Source organism: Cibotium barometz, chromosome 11 (genome assembly GCF_041138505.1).
Source record: "Cibotium barometz isolate CiBa-2024 chromosome 11, ASM4113850v1, whole genome shotgun sequence".
Lineage (NCBI taxonomy): Eukaryota > Viridiplantae > Streptophyta > Polypodiopsida > Cyatheales > Cibotiaceae > Cibotium > Cibotium barometz.
In genome coordinates this window covers 19,604,912-19,629,461 of record NC_141056.1, presented here as the reverse complement: position 1 = coordinate 19,629,461, position 24,550 = coordinate 19,604,912, and the positions used below count along the sequence as shown (strand labels likewise).

The following is a 24,550-nucleotide window of genomic DNA, read 5'->3' as shown; positions in this document are numbered from 1 at the left end:
AGAGAAGCACAAGGGAGAGAGAGAGTTGTGGAGATAAGTCAACTCATGAGGCATGAGTGTGTGACTCCCCTATCACACATGTATATTGCACTAGTACACATAGTGCACTTAGTACTTTTAATGTACTAAGTGTACTATGTACTATAACTTATGGGCTTGTACACACTATAAGGGTGGGCATAACGCCTTTACCCCAACAACCTCCCACTTAAAGGCAAAGTGCCCTTAAATGAAGGAAAAGAAAAAATCAGCATGTACATGATAATATACAAGGCCATATCAAGGCTGAAAATGGCCTCATCCAATGCCCATCAAGTGTCTGCAATGAGCAAAACGCTCCGGAGGCAAACTCTTCGTCAACAGATCAGCTGGGTTGTCATCCGTATGAATCTTAACAAGCTGAATTTGCTTGTTCTCTATCACCTCTCTGATGAAGTGATACTTCACATCCACATGCTTCGTCTTTGCATGAAAGACAGGGTTCTTTGCCAACTGGATGGCACTCTGACTGTCACAATGCAACAATGGAATATCCCCTGTATAGCCCAAATCAACCACTAACCGAGATAGCCATAATGCCTCCTTGCAAGCCTCTGTGGCTGCAATATACTCGGCCTCTGTAGTAGATAAGGCAGTGCACTTCTGCATCCTGGATATCCATGACACAGCACCTCCTGTGAATGTAAATACATAACCGGTAGTAGACTTCCGGTTATCTGGATGACCGGCATAATCCGAATCCGTGTAACCATGCACTAATGCATCCTGTTTGCCAAAGCAAATGCACAAATCCTGTGTGCCCTTCAGGTATCTCATGACACCTTTCACTGCTTCCCAATGCTTCTTGCCAGGGTTGGCCATGTATCTAGAAACCACTCCCACTGCAAATGCAATGTCCGGCCTAGTAGCAACCATGGCATACATGAGACTGCCGCAAGCTGAAGCATACGGAATCTTGGCCATATCAGCCCTGTCTCTATCTGACTGTGGGCTGTCCATAGCACTGAGTTTCACATATGGAGGCAAAGGAGTACTAGCCTTCTCCCCCCCGTCCATATTGAACCTCTGCAAAACTTTGCCAATATATTCCTTCTGAGACAAATACAACACATGCTGATTTCTGTCCCGAAGTATCCGCATACCCAAGATGTGATTTGCATCACCCAGATCCTTCATATCAAAGGTCTGATGCAGCCTCTGCTTCAAGGTATCCATCTCCTTACGAGATTTCCCGGCAATCAACATATCATCAACATACAAGATGAGAATCAATAGACTGCCATCCAAAGCTTTTTTGGTGTACAAGCAGTGATCTATGTCACTTCTCCTGAATTTCTGAGATTTCATGAATGTATCAAATTTATGATACCATTCTCTTGGTGCCTGTTTGAGCCCATAAAGACTCTTTTTCAGCTTGCATACAAGCTTCTCCTTTCCACTCACTGCATAACCCTCTGGCTGCTGCATATATATCTCCTCATGGAGATCACCGTGAAGAAAAGCAGTCTTCACATCCATCTGAATCAAGTCCAGATCATCATGTGCAACCAAAGCTAACACAGCTCTAAGTGTGGTCATTTTGACCACTGGAGAGAAGATCTCATCAAAGTCCACACCATATTCCTGCTTGAAGCCCTTAGCCACTAACCTGGCTTTGTATCTTGGCTTTGCATCAGGTGCAACTTTGAGCCTGTATACCCACTTGCATGGCAAAACCTTCTTGCCTGCAGGCAAATGTACCAACTTCCAAGTTTCATTTTTATGCAGAGAATCCATCTCTGACTTCATGGCACGCTCCCATAGAGCTTTGTCTGCCCTCTGTAAAGCCTCTTTATAACATGAGGGCTCCCCACAGTCAGTAAGCATCAAGTAGTCAACCCCTGGAACAAACCTGTCAGGGACTCTGAAGGGTCTAGTGGACCTCCGTACCCAATGACCATCATTTGCAGGTTGCTGTCCAGCCTGCATATCACCCATTGGTGGCTCCTGTTCCATGCCATAAGGCTGAAAAATCATGCCCGGTATCTCCTCTAACTGTGGTATATCCATAGGGATATCTTCTGCCATCTCTGGCTGTCCATTTGGACCATTTTCAGCACCATTTAAGGGCTGGTTTTCTTGCTGTAATGGCTGATTTACAGCCCTTTGTTGTTGTCCATGATGTCCATCATCATCAAAGATGACTCTGCCAGGCTCCTGTTGCCTTGCAGGCTCCTTATACATGCATGTTTCATCAAAAATGACATCATTGCTGCGTATGATCTTTCTATTCATGGGATCCCAAAGTCTATACCCCATTTCACCTCTGTCACCATATCCTAGGAATATGCATTTGTGAGACTTAGGATCAAGTTTGGTGCGCATTTCCCTGCGTATGTGCACGTACGCAACGCAACCAAACACTCTCAAGTGCTTGTATGACGGAGGCTTCCCTGTCCATACTTCTTCTGGCACTTTCCCACCAAGCCTCGTGTTAGGTGACCTATTTATAAGGTGAACGGCTGTCATAACAGCTTCAGCCCAAAAACCATGAGGTAATGCAGCATGTGACAACATAGAACGGACCTTCTCCTGTATGGTCCTGTTCATCCTCTCTGCTGTCCCGTTTTGTGGAGGATCATAAGGAGTAGAGAGCTCCCTCTTGATGCCTTTAGCATCACAAAAGTCCTGAAACTGTTTGGACATATACTCTCCACCATTGTCGGAACGCAAAGCCTTCAGTGTTTTGCCAGTTTGATTCTCAACAAGAGCAACAAACTTCTGAAACACTGAGAATGTATCACTCTTCAAACGAAGAGGATAAACCCACACCTTGCGTGTGGCATCATCAATAAAAGACACAAAATATTTTGCCCCTCCCAAAGAAAGCTGAGGCATCTCACATACATCTGTATGCACAAGCTCTAACTGAGCATCTTTCTGTCCAAGAGCTTTCTTGTGGGGGCACTGCAGTTGCCTGCCATATATACAATGCTCACAAAACTGAAAACTTGAAAACTTTAGAGAAGGCAAGTAACCCAAACGAGACAATTGCTCCATTCCTTTGACACTCATGTGTCCCAACCGGCTATGCCACATAGAAATTTCCGGCAGCTCGGTTGCATTTACATTAGCATGGTGACAAACACCTGCATGCATAAAGTAAAGAGTGTCCACCTTAGAGCCTCTGGCAACAACCAGTGAGCCCTTACTAATTTTCCACTTTCCACTACCAAATGTGGTAACATAATCAGCATCATCAAGCTGTCCAGTAGAAAGCAGATTCTTCTTGATCTCAGGCACATGCCTGACATCATGGAGCATAAGCTGTGAGCCATCTGAAAATACAAGCCTCACATCACCTCTGCCAAGAATCTTGCATGCATGGTTATCACCCAAATAAACCACTCCTTCATTGCCAGCAGTATACCTGACAAACAAGTCTCTGCAACCTGTGACATGAAAGGAGGCACCTGAATCAATGATCCATGAGTGCATACCATGACCACCTGTAAGAAGTGAATGGGCATCAAGTGAAGAAGTAAATAGGACCTCATCCTCACTGCCACCTGCATGTGACACATTGATTTCTTCAATCTTGACTCCACTTTTGCCCTTTGGCTTTACATCTTTGGCTTCATCTTTCTCTTTGTCTTTGCCTTTTCCCTTTTCCTTTTGATCATTTTTCCATTTGTAGCATTGCTTTTTGATGTGTCCCTTCTTGCCACAATAATGGCATTCCAAATCCTTTTTGGAGCGAGACTTGCTCCTTCCCCTTTCTTGGCTTTTCCCCCTTTGCTGGGATCTCCCACGTGCATTCATTGCATTGGACTTTCCAACAGAGTTGTTTTTCCTGTTCATCTCTTCTTGAAGAAGAGCACCCTCAACATCTGCATATGACAGCATAGCATTCGAATTGCTAGTGGCTGTCCTGAATGTGTCCCAACTCTCTGGCAAAGTGCATAACAAAAAAGTGGCTTTGAACTCATCGTCCATTGCCAACTTTTGATTTATAACTTGGCTGACAATACCATTAAACTCATTGAGATGGGCTGTCATAGACGCCCCTTCCTTCATCTGAAGACCTATGAGTTTCTTCAACCAATACACTTTGCTTGAGGCACTTTGTTGGGCATACAAGTCCTGCAATCTCTGCCACATTCCCCAAGCTGTCTTCTCTTCACGAATGCTGAAAAGTAATGAGTCTGACACAGACAACATGATAGTAGATCTTGCCAACTCATCCATATCTTCCCACTCTTCAGCAGTAAGAGAAGCGGGCATTACACCCCTTTCTTTGATAGGCTTGTGTTGCTTTTTCTGGAGCAACACATTGTAGCACTGGGTTTGCCAAATATCATAGTTATGCGAGCCTTCAAGCTTCTTGATGTAAAGCAATGAAGAGCTCTCACCTGTGGTTGCCATAGCAAAATGCAACCTGTCAATGCCTGACTCCCTGCAAAATGTGCAAACACTGCACCAAAAGCACACAAAGTGCTCACAGTTTTTCTCCCAAGCTTTATCTCCCACTGCGGAAGCAAGAATGCAACTTTTCTCCCACTTTATGTGATGAAAACAGCAAAATCTGGTTGCTGCAGATTTTGGACAGCACCTTAAATGTGCTCTGTTGCCCTTCCAAAGTACTGTACAGCAATACCAAGTGCTCACCAATGATGTACCAAACCTGTACCGGCAAGTACAGCAGCTGAAATTGAACCTTTTGGTCACTCAAAACAGTGTACAGCCATGCCAAAACATGCACAAAGCTGTGCCAAATCTGTACCAGCAGGTACAGTAGCAATAAATGCTCTCCTGGCTGTCCAAATGAGTGAAAATCAGACTTTTACAATCTTGTACACTGCATACAACAGTCCCGAACAGAAATTGGGCAAAAGCCCCTTGACTGCAAGCTGATTTTTGAGGATTCAAGGCATAAATGTCTTGCCTGCTGCTTTGCCAAGCTCAACAAGCATACAAACTTGAAAAGCCCCTTGATTTAAGATCAATTTCTGATCATACATGGTACATTGACGCACATGAAGGCATCCAGAGTGTTCACGATGCTTCCCCCTGGCCACATATACATCCAATACATGAAAGCCCCTTGATTTACGGGCACATTGAGTGCTTGTAAGGCATCAACACATTATCCACAGCATCAAATGCGATTGCCTGCATGCAAATCAACCAAATCGGCACAAAAGCCCCTTGATTTGCACTGCAATTTGCTGCAATTTTGCCCAAATGTGCGATTTTTCACATCATACAGCATGTATGAGTGCTTAATTGCACAATTACATCAAAAGCCCCAAATTTCGACATCCAATTTCCTGCAAATTGATCCTGATTTGACCAATTTCCTGCAAATTGATCCTAATTGTGACCAATGTCACCCAATTTTGCCAATTTTGCTCAAAAATTGAGCAATTGGGCACCTGTACCTGCTCAATTGCTTGAATTGATAAGAAATTCCCAAAATATTGAAGGCAAATACCTCTGAAATTTCTGATTTTTCTGAGTTTCTTGACTTGCAGGCTGAGATGGAGGCGGTGGTGGCGGCGACTTCGGTGCTGGGCAGCTTCTGGAGCAGCTGGGCAGCCCCGTGTGCTGGCTGTGGGCAGCCTGGGCAGCCACGTGGGCTGGCTGCGTGGATTATCCTGGGCAGCCTGGTTGGTTGGGGCAGCTGGTTGGGTAGCCCTTGTTGGGCTGCGTGGGCTGTTCGAAGGCGTCGATTGCTTCAGCCACCACAGCAATGACTCGAAGGCATCGACTGCGTCAGCCACCAGTTCCCAAACGAGCGAAAGGGCCCCCTGCGGTTGTTGTGTGTGTCGCCGGTTGTGATACGCAGCCTTCTCCGCCTGCGTATACACACCCGCGTATACCAATGATGCTTTTACACACCCGCTTACAAGCTCGCCTCCAGCTTCGCCTTCGCTTAACGCCCGCCTGACGTATTCGCCTAGCGCCTACACGATTAGAGTCGCTCACGTAGCTGCTTACGCTTTGCTTCGCCGTGCGCCTTCTACACGCCTGAAGTCGACGGGCTCCTCTTCTGATGTGACTGTCATCAGAGGTTGCCACAGCAGCCCCTGCCTTGTCTTGGGCGTCAGTCAACCTGCTTCGGCTCCTGCTGCTGCACTACTGCCGGGATGCCTCCTCTGAACTGCGCTACTACCTGGCTGACTCCTCTGAACTGCGCTAGTGAGTAGCTGCAGCTTGCTTGTCCTCAGCAACACCTGAAGAAAATCCTACTTCTTTCTCCTCGAAGGAACTGAAGGCTCTGATACCAGTTGATGGGGAGAAAACCAGAATTAGGGTTAGAGTTCAGTCATGGGAGACATACACAGAGAAGCACAAGGGAGAGAGAGAGTTGTGGGGATAAGTCAACTCATGAGGCATGAGTGTGTGACTCCCCTATCACACATGTATATTGCACTAGTACACATAGTGCACTTAGTACTTTTAATGTACTAAGTGTACTATGTACTATAACTTATGGGCTTGTACACACTATAAGGGTGGGCATAACGCCTTTACCCCAACAATATTGACTGCATTTTTGTAGTGTTTGTACTCTGCCACTCTGGCATGCTTTTTCTTTAACTAATGAAAGGATCTTCTCTTTGTGTTTTGGAGGGGGGGGCATCAAAGTACTAAAACCAAGAACAGGACGTAAAGAATTGGAATAACTATGCATTGGAATAGATCATCTCCTACAACCCATAGTTTCAGATGTCGAGGCTTGACTTTGGATTGAATTTACTGACTTGTTAAGAAGCAATGCCAGGTCCTTTTTGAAGCTTATTGGGGAGGCTTCAATACAATTTCCAGCTCTTCAACTAGCTCAAAGAGCTCGACTTTCCACATAAGCTCTGTGAACACCGGCAGTTGATTAAAGCATTCTTCCAGTTTCCTGTTGGAGGGACAAGTTGGCTAAAAGATTTGGTACAAATGCCAACATGAGGTTGCTAGAATGCCACAAGGCTACTGTTCCATGATGCCTCAAAGCACACCATCACCAAAACAGGAAGCCATGATGAGTAAAGTTGAGATTGCCTTTACAAGCCTTGGGGATGCAAACTTAGAAAATCCCTTTGAGGTTTCCACAAGGAACAGTCTTTGATTGCTCCACAAAGCTCTACATGCCATACATAAAAAAGATTACACAAGCACACATGAGCACAAGTGTGCACACATACATAACATTTAAGGCTAAAAAACAGATCAATAGAATTGACACAATACTCATCAATACATGGGCGATAATATGCAAAATTTGATCCTTTTTAATGACCGAAATCAAAACCCACCTGAGGTACCCCTCCCAAGGCGATGAACCGGAGAGGGTTGAGCTGAGCACAGCGTGCTTGAATAGCCTTGTTCAGCCGCTGCATCCACATCAGCTTCCATGTACCTCCATTTCAGTTGAGTAAGGACAGTTCGTTGCTGATAAAGGCCTCCAGGGAGGACTTGCAGACCTGAGGGTTTATGAACTGCCAGCTGACATATAGAAAACTTAAAGATTAGAAGGATATCAATTCACCACAAAGCTCTATTAAATACAGACATTGTTTGTGGATCTCTCAGACCAGATACAGCTCAGGGGTTCATCATTGACAAATCGTATATCATGTGCGGCATTCAAAGGGTCCATTACATGTCAACCCTAGCTAAATGAAATGACTCCTTTATCTTTACAAACTTACAGCTTTTTTTTCTATTTAAGAATGTATTTTGAAAACCCCTTATGTTGAACCCACAAGCTATCTAACACAGTGAACTCTGAAGCTCACCAAATAGTCATCTTCATAAAGGACTTCCAACTTCCAAGGTGCTGGAGGTTCTGTCCAAGGTAATCTATGATATGTAAGGTGATACCCAGCTCTGTAAAAGTTCAATGAGTTTTAGATTCTCGCTCAGCCACCACAGCAACTTCAACATGCTTTTGGAAGGAAAACAGCACTTACGAAACCACAAAGATTGACCTGTATGATGGGTGTGTGCGCATGCATGTGCAAACATGTGTGCATGTGAAAGAGTGGGCATGTGTGCATGTGCTTGAGACTCGAGTGTGCATCCTAACAATTGACAAGACAAACTCCCTTGAGCCAAATTAAAATAAGGTCATTACAATTCTTTGAAAATTGCAAAAATGGTACCTAACAACTGCATCTTGTGCTTTTACAACTTTGCCATCAATTTTAATCTGCTTAAAAATCATTCGATCCAAGCGTTAGCAATGGGAAGGAAGGTATATTTTGGCTCAAACATATACATAAATACCTCACCTGTCCATTTTTAATTCTTTGCAGCCACCTGCACACAAGATAGTTCAAACAAAAGCTCAAGTCAAACTTTGGGTTTAGTCCTGACAACATATGTTCATAGGATTATAGAAACTTGAAAATGTCAAGTACGAAATCTGAGACAATATTTGAGCACTTAAAAAACAGCACATTTAATTCCGGGTCGATCATAGAACAATGACAAATCAATTATGAAATCTCAGCCAAAACTTGATTACCTTCCTCGTAAATCATAAATTTTGCTGGTGGCTTGGTATGTGCCTAAAGAACATAACAAGGCTGATTTTATTTATGAGGTTAGGCTTATGATTATTGGGCTCAGTGTAAAGTGATTTAAGAGTGCTATTATTATCTGTAACTTTCCTTAGTGACTCCAAGCCTATATAAGTGAGTGGAATGCTCCTAATTGGTTAGCTCCAATTGGGAGGATTTCCAAGAGATCAAGACCCAGATCGGGCCAAGACCAAGCTCTAGCCAATGCTTGGATGCTAATAGGCTGGCAATGAGCGTGGTCAGCATAGATCTGGCCTCAAGCTCAGATATAGTGTTTTAACTTTTGATAGCTTTTTATAGAGCTTCAGATAAAGTGCCTGTTTCACATAGTATCAACGCTAGGTTTCAATCCTTGAACTTGTAGGTTTTTGAGACAGGAGGAGGACTGAGGCTACTACAATCTTATTTTGTCAAATCGTTGTTGGCATCTGCTAAAGTGAAGGATGTAACCTTTACAGTGGTCATACGCTTCTTGTTTATTCAACTGTTGAGAACTGGAAAATTAAGTGTGTGTAAATGATAGTTCTTGTTTTCACGCTTTAGTTTATGGGTCTTAACTAGATTGGAATAAAATTTTTCTCTTGATAATCATCTGATGCTTTGGGATTAGGTGTTCCGCTTATTTTGGTTCCATCATGTGATAAGATAAGCACTTGAAATTTCTTGAGAAGGAATTCCACAACTTCCATTTTACAGATTAGGGAGAACGATTAGCTTGGTTGAGGACTCAAGCTTGGGAAAACTTTGATATTCGTCTCTTGAATCTTCATTTTGGGAATGGATTGGGCAAACAAGAAGAGCCCAATCACATCAAGCCCAAACATGCCTATCTCTCTTCAAATCAGCCTGGAAACCACCAAAAAAGTCCCAAAAACAGCCCAAACCACCGAAAATCTCTTGAAAAACAACCTGTTTTGTGGCCAGATGACCACACCCTGGCCCCACCACCACTGGACGGCTCTGTTTGTACAATTCATATGGTAGTGCAAACATCTATACTATATTCTTACAGTGGTGCAGATGTCAATACAGCTGTGATCTGATATCTCGAGCAGTGTGCACCTCTTCCAGACAATGTTGCAAGTGCGTGCACTGAAGATAATGATGGGGTCGTCGATTTGCTTAAATGGTGGCGGCAAGCTAGTACCTTGATCTGGCCATGCAAGGCGTAACCATGACCAACTCTCCCAAACATTGGGCCATCATACACCCAAACATATCAGCACAGTTCAAAAACATATGGGCATGGTTCTCCCAAACATATGGGATTCCATCCCTCCAATAATAGAGTTCATGTAACTGCTCGGGGACCTCTTCAAGTATGCAAACAGAGTATGAAACACAACAGGAAGCCACAAAAATATAAAGACACCGCACTAAGCCAGAACGGCCGCCCCCCCCCTAGGAACTTTATTCGGCAGAAGCTTTTACAAGAACTCAAAGTGCAGGTGCATTTAGCACCGGATTTTCCACAAACACTAACCAACCTTTCACAGAGCATATACAGGATTCAGACCAATCTCTCAGGACAAAACAAAATAAATAGCTGTCCAAAAACAGTCCCAAATCTGTCCCAAGACAGTCCCGGAATCAGCCCCAAATCAGCCCGTTGCACGGCCAAGACTGTGAGGGAGAAAACCACCAGCAGCTGTCACAACGCAGATGTATGGCTGCTGTACCGTGTACGGCTGCTGTACGGACAGCATGCAGCCAGATTTGGAGGCAAAAGACACTGTCGACCAGCCTTTGCAGAGAACACTGCAGGCAGAACAACCCACAGCTGTATGACCAGTTCCGAGAGAGGAGGTCAGCAGCCCACTGTACGGCCAGTTCTAGAGCGGGGGGGGGGGACAAATCCACTGCCGCCCTGTGTACGGCCAGCATCAGCAAACCTGAAGAAAACGCCTGCTGTATGGCCAAAACTTACAAATGCAGAAGAGAGAGAGAACAAGAGATTAGCTGCAGCCCGCCAGTACTCCCATGCGCCAGATGCTACAACAATAGCCCCTCCTCATGCTTTTCAAGGAGTCGACCAGCCCTATTTTAGCTGTGCTTTTTCCTTTTTGCCATAAGTGGCTTGGCTGCCAAAAATATCTGCTTTTATGCTTTTCCCCAACTTGCTCCCCAAGCTGTAGCTAGGCGCCTCCTTTTGTCCACTTGTACATGCCCAAAATACTAATACGTCCGGCCAGGTTTTAATGATGTGTGAGCACACTGATTTATAAACCTTATAAGTAACTTTTATGAATAAAATCCCATGATACCCATGCTGTGTGGCCATCTTTTAGGCCAATCCTTGTTAGTGAATGCTTCAGCTTTCTTCTATGGAAAATCCCCGTCCTCACCTTGATTCTGTTTTGTGTATGGGCTTGCCCCAAATCACTGATCAAGACTGGTGAAGGGATCAAATGGTGACATCCCCTCCGTCTTATAAAGTAGTTGTCCGCAACTGTATAAGGCTGTTACCATTGGAATACCCTTCAAGTGTGGTAGATCCACTGCCTATCTGTAGTATTCATAATCCGAACATTAAAGGCATAAGTCTAGATCCACGATTCGAAGTCAGATACGGGCACAAGAGCCAATCGTACCGAGAAACAAACTTTAGCCAAATCCAATGGCCATATGAAGAGTCAAACATAGGTACAAGAGCCAATTGTGTCTCAAATATTCATAAATCCATAAGAAGCTTGCACCTGGAAAAGAAAATTATGCAGAATACATAGCCACAAAACATCTTGCCATGCCATTGGACTGCATAAGGGCCCCACCCCTATGATCCATATGCATGCCTAAGCTTAACATGCTTCATCAAGGCAACGACCCTTCCATGAAGTCAAACATGCTCGCCAAAGTTTCCCCTTTCCACGAGGCTTTACTTATCAAGGCAACGGCCCTTCCATGAATTTAAGAAGTACTCACTAGGGTCACCAATCCTTGCATGAGTTTACATACTCAGTAAACAAAGTCACCAACTCTTCTCACTGATTAGAGTCACCAACTCTTCTCACTCATTAGAGTCACCAACTATTTCAAGAGTTAAGATACTGACTCACCAAGGTCACCAACTCTTGCATGAGTTCAAATACTCACTCACTAGAGTCACCAACTCTTCCATGAGTTCATATAAGACAAGAATGAATCACAGGCATACAGATCCTGGTTCTCCATAAGCATGTCTGCGATAGATAGTTTTACAGGCATTTCGGCCGTTAATAGTTTTTCGGGCATTTCGACTATCAACAAAAATTCATAGAAAGATCCTCAATCTATGTGATAATCATGTTCATAAATCTAATGAATCCTAGAAAACAAAGAGCGAGAAACTTGATTCAAGAACTGACGCCAATATATTTGCCATAAAATCATCATGACAAAAGCGCCATAGGAATCCAATAAATCCTCATTGCAGATAGGTGAATCCGAATTTTAATGACTCCGTATCACATAGAATACCAAAATCATAAAATTAGTTTAGTGGCTTTGGCCAAGAGATAGAGATAGATATCTGAATTGCTCAAAGTATCTATCTTGCAACAAACACCAACAACTAGAGGATTCTTCTTGCACATACATGCAAGAGTAAAAACATATATTCAACCAACAAAAAGACTAAATATATTTATTTCGAAAGAATTGCATTTACATAAGCCAAAAATACTTGCTAATCAAAGGATACTGGCAAAACTACACATTCGAGGTGTATGCAAAAATAGCAACATATGCCTTCATGAGAGGCTGAAGTCCATAAATCTATATTTCAGGCGAAGCCTCCACATCATCATGGTGTGTGATCTTCGGTTGAGGGCAAAAGACTGTCATATGACCTATTGCTCCACAATCTATGCATGCAGGTTGCCACACATTCTGATTCACTCTAGCCCAAGGCTTCCAACCAAGAGCTAATCTTCCCTCGAGCCCAGGAGGAAGAGAAGCTGTGTGAGGATCTTCAGTCTTCATTTGTTCCTTAGGTGGTGTCACAGAGGACAAGCGGGGCCTTTTCTTCACATAACATGAATGCTCATCCAAATCCTCAGGTGAACGTTTCGTGTACTACTCAGGAGGTTCTGGAATAAGGAATTCGCCATTGGGCTACACCTTGACGTCACCGTTCTCCCAAAAGTACCTGAAAGCCAAATCTACAAGATTTTCGGCATACATCTGTGCTAAATCTCCAAAGATATCCATTACTGACCTATCAAAAGCTACCTTTCCAGATAGTAGTCTGTCCACATATGGGTGGCATCGGTAGTTGCTCAACAAAGACTCTCGCCTAGCCAACTATCCCACAAGTTTGTCAATTGTTATGTATAAACTCCTTCTGAGCATCAAGGGTCTTTTGGAACCCTGTAGCCATGTGCTCAAACAGTGTTTTGATATCATATGCAAACAAAGTTATTCTATCCATAGGATAGATGTTAGAGAGAAATATGAAATTTTTCCAGATCTTCCCCAAAATCTTTGCTGTTCTTCAAGCAATCTGCAAAAGCTACACTTTGATACGAGTGTAACCGATCGGGGACTTGGAACAATAGAAAATACTCTTCAAGTATGCAAACAGAGTATGAAACACAACAGGAAGCCACAAAATATAAAGACACCACACTGAGCTAGAACGGCCGGCCCCCCATAGGAACAACTTTATTCAGTAGAAGCTTTTACAAGAACTCAAGGTGCGGGTGCATTTAGCACCGGATTTTCCACATAAACACTGAACATCCTTTCACAGAGCATATACAAGATTCAGACCAATCTCTCAAGACAAAACAAAACCAATAGTTGTCCAAAAATAGTCCTGAATCTGTCCCAAAACAGTCCCAAAATCAGCCCCAAATCTGCCCATTGCACAGCATCGGTGGTTGAGGGCGTGGGTGGAGGGGTGGTACAACTATGGCGGTAGCCACTGTAGAGGCTGGTTGTTTGCTTTTTTCCGCTTGCCATTAGGTACAATCCTTCTTGGCATGTCCCGTGTGGTGGCAAAAAAACAACAGTTCTCTTTGAAGTACCGTTCCTTCTCATCTGACTGTGAGAATCCTCCAGTAAGGCCCTCCTTGATCTTTTCTTATGGGGTCCTCTCAGGTCCATCTTGTCGCTCCTTCCCACTAAAAGAGCTATTCTGGTCCTTCTTCTTTTGATCCTTGTTGTTGGGACCCCGTTACCTGACTGCTGGTTAGACGCCTTGTTTTGTTGGGTGGTCTACGTTTGCTGCTGAGTTTTGGGGGCGACTGGAGCAGTCTTGGGCTTGCCTCCATTGAGCATCATCTCATGACTCTGTGCAAGAGTCAAAGCCCTGTCATATGTCTGAGGTTCAAAATTTCGAACGGGGGACCAAATGTTTGGATCCAATCCCCGAATGAACTGCTTGAGCTTCTCCTCCTCGGACTTCCCCAACTGTTGAGCTGATGTGATCACTTTGTTAGAGTAGTTGTGCACAAGGGAACCGTTCTGGGTGAGTTTGTAGAACTCATCTTCTAGATTTGTCATGTATTGCGGACGTAGAAACCTGTTCTTCAAATCGGACACAAAGGTGTCCCAATCATAGTCCGGTAAGCCAATGTAAGGATATCTGTGTGCAAACAGGACCAATGTTGCCACCAAGTGACTGCATCACCTGTGAGGTGTGGAACCGCCAGATGGACTTTGTCTTGGGTTTCTGTGATTTTGGAAAGAGGAAAGTGGGCAACAAACTGGTGAATAAACTGAGTCACAATCGAATGGTCGCCATAGATCGTGCAGCGGAAGAAGGGAAAGTGGAAACACAGGAGAGAGAGTGAGAGAGAGAGATGGAGAGGAAACAAAGGTGAGAACTTGCTCTCAATATCATCACCAAAAGGAATACATGTCTCGAGCAAGAGGGGAGAACCTCGTATGTGAGGGACTGCAACTAGGCAAGCAGTGAGTAACGAGGGAGGCATGCCAGCTATATATACACCTACATGAAGGCAGCCGACTGGAGATAAAGTGCCTCCACGACTGGGAAAATACCCAAGACCATAAATTGGGGAATACATATGGGTAAAATATATGTGAGGGGTGACCAGCTCCTCATACTAACATGGTCAGCCCTAGAGGCTAAAATAGGACACCAAATAGGAAGCCAGCAAGAAGGGGATGATGTCTAACACCCCCTCTCAGCACCGGATGCTGAGTGAACTCCAAGAAGCCAGAGACGCCGTCCTCGATCAAAGATGAAGTCTGCAGAAACAAGTACCAAGAAAGCTCCACAAGCAATCTCCTCAGCGACTCAACTACAAAAGCAACAGAACAAGCTGCCACGTACACCGCTCCTTTGGAAGAAAACAACCAAGTAGGTTGCGACGTGCTGCTCCAAATAATGGTTCCAAACCCAAGTGTAAGAACACTCCCCGAAGTCGAATGTCGTGTATCCAGCCTGGAGAAGGTATGAAAAACCTCATAACCAACCAAGATCAGATCCTGTATATAATCAATCCTGGGAGAAGCAGACTGCTCCTCACTGGAAACCTCAAAAGAAAGAGTCAATCTGCTCCAACTCTGTACCAAGGGTAGCCAAATGCTGTACAAAAGCATCCTCTGAAAAGTTCGGCATCGCAAGATGTAAGACTCTGTAGGAAATATGGGGTCCATCTGCTCAAACTCCATAACATGAGTTGCCCAATGCTGTAGATAAGTACACGCCACTAAGGTGGGCATCGCAAGATAAAAGGACTCCACATCCCCCTCTGAAAATAAATGTCGTCAGACTGGTACAAGCCCAACCTCAGTCTGATCCAAATCCAAAAAACTCTGGAAGTACCACTATGCCCCAGGCACAGTTAACAACCACAGATCCAAAGCATCCCACTGGGTCCAAAAAACCATCCTCCAAAACAACAAGCCTGTAGAACTAGCAGGGGGAGGGGCATCCTCAGAAGCATCACAAAGAGATGCAAAGATAGACTCCTCACAATGAGGAAGGGAAGCAGGAATATAAACTGCAGTGGTAACAAAGTCCTCAAAAGCATCACAGATAGCAGACGACTGTTCCAGAAGTAGAACCAGATCCTAAGAATAACAAATAAATGATCCATGTGAAAGGATCACACCGCAAGGGCAAAACACCCTCCTTGTTTTGCAAACATTGCAAAGAACACAAGCTCGGACAAAATAAACTCTGCTCAGGATCTCTGAAGAGATCACTGCTCTCCTCCAAAATCTATAAACTCCTGTCATAGAAGAAAGTCTCCTCAAAAACAAAACAACTCCCGAAACTGATCCTCAAGTGAAGTAGCTGGAGATAGGCCCCCTCTAAGTGTAGAAAACTCCTATGGGAAGCAAAACGCAGCCAAAACACTGCTATCCAGCAAAAAAAATAGCACTCCACCAGCAACAGAAGGCAAGGAACATGTAGAAACCGGGAAACCGTGTAGGCCAGGAACAAAACACAGGTATAGATGCTCCAAAATCAGCAAAACACTGACTTAAAATCTGAAATTCAGAATCCTCCTCAAGTACCAAATTGCCTCCAAAGCCACAATCCAAACAAGAAACCCCCTTTGCAAGTGATCTATGTAAACTGGAGAAGAAAACGCAGCCAAACAAGGGCTACAAACCTGAAAATTCAGGCCAACCAGTGTCCACACCTCCTATGAGGAAAAATGCTGAACAGAAGGTACCTTCGGGTCCAACAGATGAAGCCCAGATGAAGGTAGAGCTACCAGCAAGATCTGTTCAGAAAAAAACGCAGCAACAAGAGCTGGAATTCTGAACACGCAGAGGTAAAAGGGGCAGAAAGGGCAAACTCTGGAAACGCAGAAGAAATAGGTACACCCAAGCCTCGGATCAACAAATCAGCATCAGAAACCTGCAGAAGAAAAAAACGCAGCAAATATGCTGCTGTTGGCCTGTACAAAACAGGCAACCAGCACTACAGGGGGTGTATGAATGCTGAGAACTGCTGCAAACTGCTGTAGACAGCCACCTGTAGAAAAACGCAGCAAACTATGTGCTGCTGCCCTGAAAACAGTGCAAAAAACAGGGGTTCTCAGAGGTCAAAGTGACAAAGTGAGGAAGAAGGACCACGGGCTGCTGAGAAACACCAGGAAGAGGCAGGCGGCCAACAGCACTTCTGAGAAAAAACGCAGATCTGTCCACCTTGCTGAAAACGCAAAAATGCAGGAGGGAGAGGAGGGAGCATCCAACACTGAAGATCATCGGCGCTCTGATACCATGATAGAATGTGCAACGGAAGAAGGGAAAGTGGAAACACATGAGAGAGAGTGAGAGAGAGTGAGAGAGAGAGAGATGGAGAGGAAACACAGGTGAGAACTTGCTCTCAATATCATCACCAAAAGGAATACATGTCCCGAGCAAGAGGGGAGAACCTTGTATGTGAGGGACTGCAAGTAGGCAAGCAATGAGTAATGAGAGAGGCATGCCAGCTATATATACACCTACATGAAGGCAGCCGACTGGAGATAAAGTGCCTCCACGACTAGGAAAATACCCAGGACCATAAAATGAGGACTAAATATGGGTAAAATATATGTGAGGGGTGACCAGCCCCTCTGACTAACATGGTCAGCCCTAGAGGCTAAAATAGGACACCAAATAGGAAGCCAGCAAGAAGGGGATGATGTCTAACACATCCTAGCTAGAGGCCAAAAATGGGTGAGAATGTCAGTGATGCGGAGATCGTGGAGATGGTGGGAGAGCTCAACTGCCTGACCCTGGATGGCAGCTACCACTAACTTAGGATCCCACTCCGTCCCGGGGCTGCGCTCAAGGGGAAAGAGAAAATCATCGCCCCATTATCTAGCGTAGAGGGCCCGGAGTGGTGAAAAACCACACATACCCAAACAGGGGCTACTGTCTCCCAAACATGTCGGTCCCTTCTGTTGGCAGACACCGGAAGAAACTGTAGTCCATAGACTGTCCCAGGATCCTGGGGGCCCCACCTAGGGACTCTGGCGGGAGAGCCCTCACTAGGAGGCGGCAATGGTCATCTCTACAAGCTCGGAGAATCAATGAATCAAGCGACGGACTGATCCCGCTGGTTGCCTCCGCTCCAGGTCAGGGGCTGCTGGGGGGCGACGAGAGTGCTCTGGAGAGAAAAAGAGGGGGGGGGGGGGGGGGATGATAAAGGCAGGGTGGAGTGCGCTGCGACAGGTAAAGTCGGTGTCAAGACAGGGAGAGGTGGCGGTGAGAGAGGGCGGAGGGGTTGAGAGGCCGGGGAGGGGTGCTGTTGTGAGGGATCCATTGGAAAGAAAACCTGAGGGGAGGGGCCTATCGGGGGCTCAGAGAGGCCAGCCGGCCTCTCAGAACACTTGGGGGAGGGTCTCGACGAGGGATTGGCCGCCGTATTAGTGGGTCCGGAGGGGCCGCTCCAGGACTGGAGAGGGCACGTCACCAACGGAAAAATGTTGAGATAAATGCTCATAACTGTTCTCTCAAAGAACTGAATGCTCCTGCCAGCCTGGCGCGCTCGACTACGGTGGTCGTCTGCCGGCACGGGCGCGATCCAACCGTCCGCCACTCACCATCTGCTAGGTCACCCGAATTCGAGGCCTGGTGCTCTACTGCCTGAGGGCCTGCCCCTCTCTCTACCCCCTGGTGAGGGTCAACACGAGACCGGGGGGGGGGGGTACCATCGAAGGCGGTCTCTTGGACTGCCGCCGAGGGCAAGCTCTAGCTAAATGACCCATCTATCTACAAATGAAGCATTGGCTTGGAAGGCCAGAGTACTCCACGCGCTATTGTATGGGGTCTTCCTCAGAGGCTAGGAATAGATATATAATGCGGTATAGACTCTAGCAAGGCCACACAAATGCAGAGGGATGGAATCCCAAGTGCCCTCGCGAGGGTCGAGGCAGGGGGGGGGGGGGGGACTTCATCACTCTCCCGATGGCACCACCAATTACCGGGGAAGAGGAAGGTACTCCTTCCTAAGGTACCCGAAACGCCAACCAATGGGTCAAACGCTCGATCGAAGCCCTGCTGCCACCGTGCAAAGAAGGCCTGCGCGCCGTATGCAATGCAAGGGGACTCAATTGCATGACTCGGTCTGACGTCAATGGCGAGTCGAACTCCACCTGGTAGTATTCGCGCCCCAGAGGGTGAATATCGGTGATCTTTGCATGTTCGTCGATCAGGCTGGATTGAAAAAGATCCCTGAGCTGTCCGTGCACAGGGCGGCTACCAAAAATTTTGCAAACCAGGGTGGAGGCCTCAAGTGAGGTAACAATCGTGGCAAGAACCTGAAGATCCGCTTCGGAGAAGGAAATGCAAGCAACGGTGGCTTCGGTCGGGGATGACAGAAAGGTTGCCATGGAGTCGTGAGGGTGAAGACCAGAATAAACCGAAGCTTGCCGAATAAAGCTCAAAACCCTAGAAGCCAGGAAGCAACAACCTACATGGGAGGGGAGAGAGGAGAGGGGCAGGAAAACAAAGAGAGAAAGGAAAGAAATGCTGTAGAGAGAAAACCTTAGAGAAGAACTCGAGCTGGGGCAGAGAGAAGAAGCGGATGCGCTGCTGCTCTGAAGCAGACTGAAGAGAGAGGAGGAGCTTTGGCCACGTAGGAGGGTGGTGGTGCTACTGGAAAGAAGGACAAACACCGTTGAAGAGAATCTGATGTGCTGAAGCCAAAAGACGACTTGTTGCTGAGACCAGTGGGTTGCGGACACCATTTTTTTAATGTGACTGAACAGTTCTCTATACTCAATTCTCTCAGAAGCTTAAATACTACCAATTTTACTCGAAGTGCTTGCTGGCTTCCACTCTATTGCCATTAAGTATATGGCGGGTTCTAGTTCTCTATCTTGAGATTGCAGCTTTATATTATGGTTTGAGTATTATGCAATGTTTTTTCCATGTGAGTATTGGGTGGGTTGAGGATATGAGAGATCACATGGTTGTCTTCTTGTCATGAGCCTCCTTGGTATTGTTTGTGAGCAAGGGGATTGAATTGTGAAGCAATTGTATCATTCTAAAACCGTGGAAAGCTTGGTGTGGTGATAGCCAGTAAGTCCAAGACGGTGATTATTGCCTTGGTATAGAGAGGAGTGTGTTGTTGAGTTCAGTGTCAGTAGAAGACTTGTACATGGAACGGATAGTCTAGAACGGTCTTTCGAAGAGCTGCGCTCCCCCCCCTACTGATCCGCGTTGCTGCCGGCGTCCCCCGTCTTAGCTCCTCCGCCTGCGCCCCCCCCTTCGCCTACCCCATAGCCCTTCGCTCTTCTCCCCCTGTTCTGTGCCGCCCCTGCCCTGCCCTACTGCACCCCTGCCCGACTGCAGCCCCCTCTTTTCCGCCTGCGCCCGCCTCTTCCTTCTATGCCAACCCCCCTCCCTTCGCTTTCTTTCTGCGCTCGATCTTCGCCGTTTTTTTCTTTTCTTTTCTTTTTCTTTCTTTCTTCTTTTTCTTTTTCTTTCTCTTCTTTTTCTTTTTCTTTTTTTCTTTTTACCTTTTTCTTTTTTCTTTTTCTTTCTTTCTTTCTTCTATCTTCTTTTTTCCTTTTTCTCTTTTCTTTTCCCTTTTTTCTTTTCCCTTTTTTCTTTTTTCCTTTTTCTTTTTTCTTTTTTTGTTTCTTTTTTCTTTTTCTTTGTTTCTTTCTTCTTCTTTTTTCTTTCCCCTCCACCCCTTCCTTTCCTTTCTTCGTCGCCATCTCTAACCCGTCCTTGTTTTTCCACAGGTTGTGGGCATTTCTTCATTTTCTCAGCAAGTTTCGGCCTTTTCTAGTCTTCGCCCCGAGGAGGACTCCATGGCAGCCGCTCTATCTCCCCCAACCGAGGCCGCCATTACCTGCCTTTCGTTTTTCGAAGCGAACCTGCAGCTTCAACGACTGTCACATCCCTAGAGGCTTCCACTCTGGAATGCAAAATTGTCGATAGCTGCCCCGCGCGTGGCCAACTCAGAGATCTTCTTCAAGCTAGCCTCCTAGGTGCGCCAGTGAAGATCCTAGATATTCATCCTTTGGGGCACGGCTACTACCAGGTTGAGTTCGACTCACCAGTGGCGTCTGATCTTGTCATGCAATTGAGCCCCGTTGCACTGCGTACGGCCCAGGCCTTCTTTGCACGGTGGCAGCACGGCTTCGACCCGGCATCCGACCCATTAGCTAGAGTTTCAAGCTTTCCCATGACAGTCTACTTTCCAAGCCTCCGGAAGGAATACCTTCCTCTCCTCCCGGTGATTGGTGGTGCCATCGAGAGAGTGATGGAACCCCCCCCCCACGCAGCCAGGATTCCATCTCTCCGCATCTGTGTTGCCTCACCGGATTCTGTGCCTCACATGATATCTATTCCCAGTCTTCAAGGCAACCCCATTATGCAGCATTTGCAGACAGATAGGTCATCTGGCCAGAATTTGCCCTCAACGTCAATCTAGGCAACCGCCCCCGGTGGTTCCCCCTCCTACTTCCCGCTCAGATCCTCATCAGAGGGCCGAGGGAGGAGCAGGGTCCCAAACCGTGGAGCACCAAGTTCCAACCATGGATGACCCATTGGCTGGAGTGGCGGAGGTTGGCCCTTGCCCTAATCAATGGCTAAGCACCAGAGCTGAGCGTCGCCGCCGTGCGCGCCAGGCTGGCAGCATGCAAGATGATTCGGTTCTGTCAAAGAACCGTTTCGAGCACTTATCACAGCACCCGCCACAGACGGCGGGCCCCTCCAGTCACGGAGAGGGTCCCCCCCCCCCCCCCCCCCCCCCCCCCCCCCCCGATGTGGCGGCCAATTCCTCGTCATGACTTCTCCTCCAGCCCTCAATGCCCAATGGGCCAGGTTGACCCCACCCTCACTTTGTGTAGCCTTCCCCAACAGCCCTCCTCTCCGATGGATACTCTCAGCAACCCTCTCCAGCCTCTCCGCCTTCCCACTCCCCCTCGCCTCCTCCCCCCCCTCCCCCATCCTCACGTCCGACTCTACCCGCAGCCGCTCCACTTGCCCCTTCCTGTTCCTCCGTGCCCCCCCCCCCCTTCTGCCTCTCCAGAGCATTCCCGTCGGCCTCTTGCAGCCCCTAATGCAAAGAGGAGATAGCCGGCGAGTACCATTCACCGCCTGATTCATTGCTTCTCTAAGCCGGTGGAGATGACCATTGCGGCTTCACCAATGAAGGCTCTCCCACCTGAGCCTCCAGGCGGGCCCCCCGAGATCTCGGGGCAACCTGTGGATTATAGTTTCTTCCAGTGTCTTCCGACGGAAGGGATAGACAGGTTCAAGGAGACCGTAGCCCCTATTCGGGTATGTGTGGTCTTCCACCACTCAAGACCCTCTACGCCAAAGAATGGCGCAATGATCTTCTCTTTCCCCTTGAGCGAAGCCCCCGAGACAGAGCGGGATCCAGAGTCGGTGGCCACTACCATTCAAGATCAGTACTTTTTTACAGGAGGCAGCCCAGAGTAGATTGGAGGGATTTCGGGAGCAAGAGAGGAGTCTGAGGAGGGGCCTAGCCTCTTTACAGCGTCTTTAGAAGAGTTTCCCAGACAGCCCATGGATTGAGAGTCAAATCGTTGCTGCCCGCAAGGAGATTCGGTCCATGGAGGAGAGGAGGGTGGAGTATAGATACCATTCGAGGGCTTCATTCTGGACTCAAGCCGGTGATAGAGTTACTGGAGACTTCTTTGAGATAGCTGGCCCACACAAGAGTTGAGACGGTATCCGCAGGCTACGTAGCCAGGATGGAGCTATTGTTTCTGGTCCCCCCTAGGTGAGAGCCATCGCCACGGATTTCTTCAGGTCTCTTCTCACTGGTGCCCCATTATCCCCCCCGGGTGATGGATGCGCGCGAGAGACTCTGGAGGCACATGAGAGAGGTGGTTCCCCCCTCTCTTCGGTCTTTCTTATTGACCTCTTTCACTGCACAGGAGTAGGCGGAGGCAGTGAAGGCATTACCCAAGGGCAAATGCCCGGGGGCGGATGGGCTTCCTGTTTCTTTCTTTCTTCGCCATTGGGACCTCATGGAAGGTGGCCTTCGAGCTACCTTCAATGAGATAATACTCACAGGTGCCATGCCAGAGAGGCTCACAGAGGGCTTGATACACTTGATTCCCAAGGAGGGTGGTGATAGATTGGAGATCCAGCAGTGGAGACCCTATTGGGTAGGAGGGAAGCTAGCCTGCACACACACACACACAACCTCAAGCACAGAGAAACGTGAGAGTGCTGAAAAAGATGTACTCAATAATGATATGAAATGAAAGTACAAGTGAGTACTAAAAAAGGCCTAGGACAAAGTGCACAACACACGTAAGTGTGTTCACACAGGGAAAAAACCTGTGTCCAGTCACAGGGAAAAAAGTGCCCGTGAGTAAGCTGGGTTCATAATTAGACCACATCTGAACCAGATGTGCACCTGTAAATCTGCTAATGCGATTGTCACCTCCTGTACCAAGTGCTGCAATGCCCAAAAATTGGGGGAAATGCCCCAATGCCAACCAAATGTGGCTGTAATACCCAAAAAATTGGGGGAAATGCTCCAATGCCAACCAAATGTGCCTCTAATACCCAAAAATTTGGGAGAAATACTCCAATGCCAACAAAATGTGCCTGTAATACCCAAAAAATTGGGGGAAATGCTCCAATGCCAACCAAATGTGCCTATAATATCCAAAAATTTGGAGGAAATGCTCCAATGCCAACCAAATGTGCCTGTAATAGTGCTAATTTCTGCAAAATCGAGTCAATTTCTGCAAAATAGTGCCAATTTCTGCAAAATCCCCAAATCTCTAGTGAATTATGCACCAAATCTGCTGAAATCAATGCCAATGTGTGCCAATGTTGCAATTGCAGGCTCAATGGTGAAAAGCCCCAAATTTCAACATGCAGAATGTGCAATTTTAGGTCAGAAATTTGCAGATCCCACTAACCTTATCTGAAGGTGAACCTTGCAGTTGCGCAGATCTAAAGGTGGAGGTGAAGTCGGCGTAGATATGACAAGTGCAGATCTGACAGGCGTCGTACGGCGACGGTACAGGGCGCAGGTACAGGGCAGCAAAGTGCAGGCGGCTGCAGATATGGGCTGGATCAGCACCATGAAGGTGGCGCCAGGCAGACAACGGGCAGGCGTCGGATGCGATGGCGGTGCAGGGGCGATGGGCGGCGACGGCACACACGGGTCTGAGCGGCGGCGGCAGCGCACACAGGCGGCGCATAGGGCGGCGGCGGCGGCGGAAGAGCCGTACAGTACGGCGTACGGACAGCGTAGCGGGAGCATGCAGAGGGCGGCGGCAGGGTGGCTGCAGGGCGACTGAAGGCAAAACCCTAACCCTAACCCTAATGCAACAAAACCCTAATTCCAGATGTGTGCAATAGGCTCAAGCTCTGACGGGCAGCAGGGTGCACACCCTAATGCTAACCCTAACCAAGCTCTAATACCAATGTTGGGTAGGAGGGAAGCTAGCCTACACACACACACACACAACCTCAAGCACAGAGAAACGTGAGTGCTGGAAAAGATGTACTCAATAATGATATGAAATGAAAGTGCAAGTGAGTACTAAAAAAGGCCTAGGGCAAAGTGCCATGTAAGTGTGTTCACAAGGGAAAAAACTTGTGTCCAGTCATAGGGAAAAAGTACCCGTGAGTAAGTTAGGTTCACACCTGAACTAGCCGGGAGTGGACATGACCAACAGACCCATCACCCTTCTAGGGACGGCCTACAAGATTTTGGCGAAGGCTGTCAGCAAGCATCTTCAGCCTTCCCTCCGAGACTTGAGGATCGGAGTAGTTTTGTTCATGATAGGAGTATTCTGGACAACATCTTTACCTTTTGGGAGGCGACAGCTTCGGCCAGGATGCGTCAGCAGGACCTCATTGTGCTACTCCTGAGTGGATTCGTGGAGTCTCGGGACTTTATTCAGCATCTCACAGCTAGGTTCTCATTCAGGGAGCCCAAGGCGACACATTCCCCCTTTCCCGCTCGGTTCGACAGGGCCATCCTCTGGCACCGTACCTCTTTCTATTTGTTGCCGAGGCCATGAGTAGTTTTCTCTCTGCCTAGCAGACCGGGCTTCAGGGATTGCGCCTTCCCCTCCGCACACAGG

At 47.0% G+C, this 24,550-nt stretch overlaps 1 protein-coding gene across 2 annotated transcripts in view; it reads right to left on the bottom strand.

The window, feature by feature from the left end:
- The window catches only part of LOC147633868 (Pseudouridine synthase family protein), a 146,181-nt gene that overhangs the window by 101,602 nt on the left and 20,029 nt on the right, over window positions 1–24,550 (bottom strand). For both annotated transcript variants that reach the window (XM_086804917.1, XM_086804916.1), the window contains 4 exons: window positions 8,268–8,295; window positions 8,139–8,185; window positions 7,773–7,863; window positions 7,290–7,479 (listed from right to left, as the gene is read on the bottom strand). In XM_086804917.1, coding sequence (XP_086661043.1) covers window positions 7,290–7,479; window positions 7,773–7,863; window positions 8,139–8,185; window positions 8,268–8,295 — 356 coding nt within the window. The remainder of the gene's footprint in view (window positions 1–7,289; window positions 7,480–7,772; window positions 7,864–8,138; window positions 8,186–8,267; window positions 8,296–24,550) is intronic.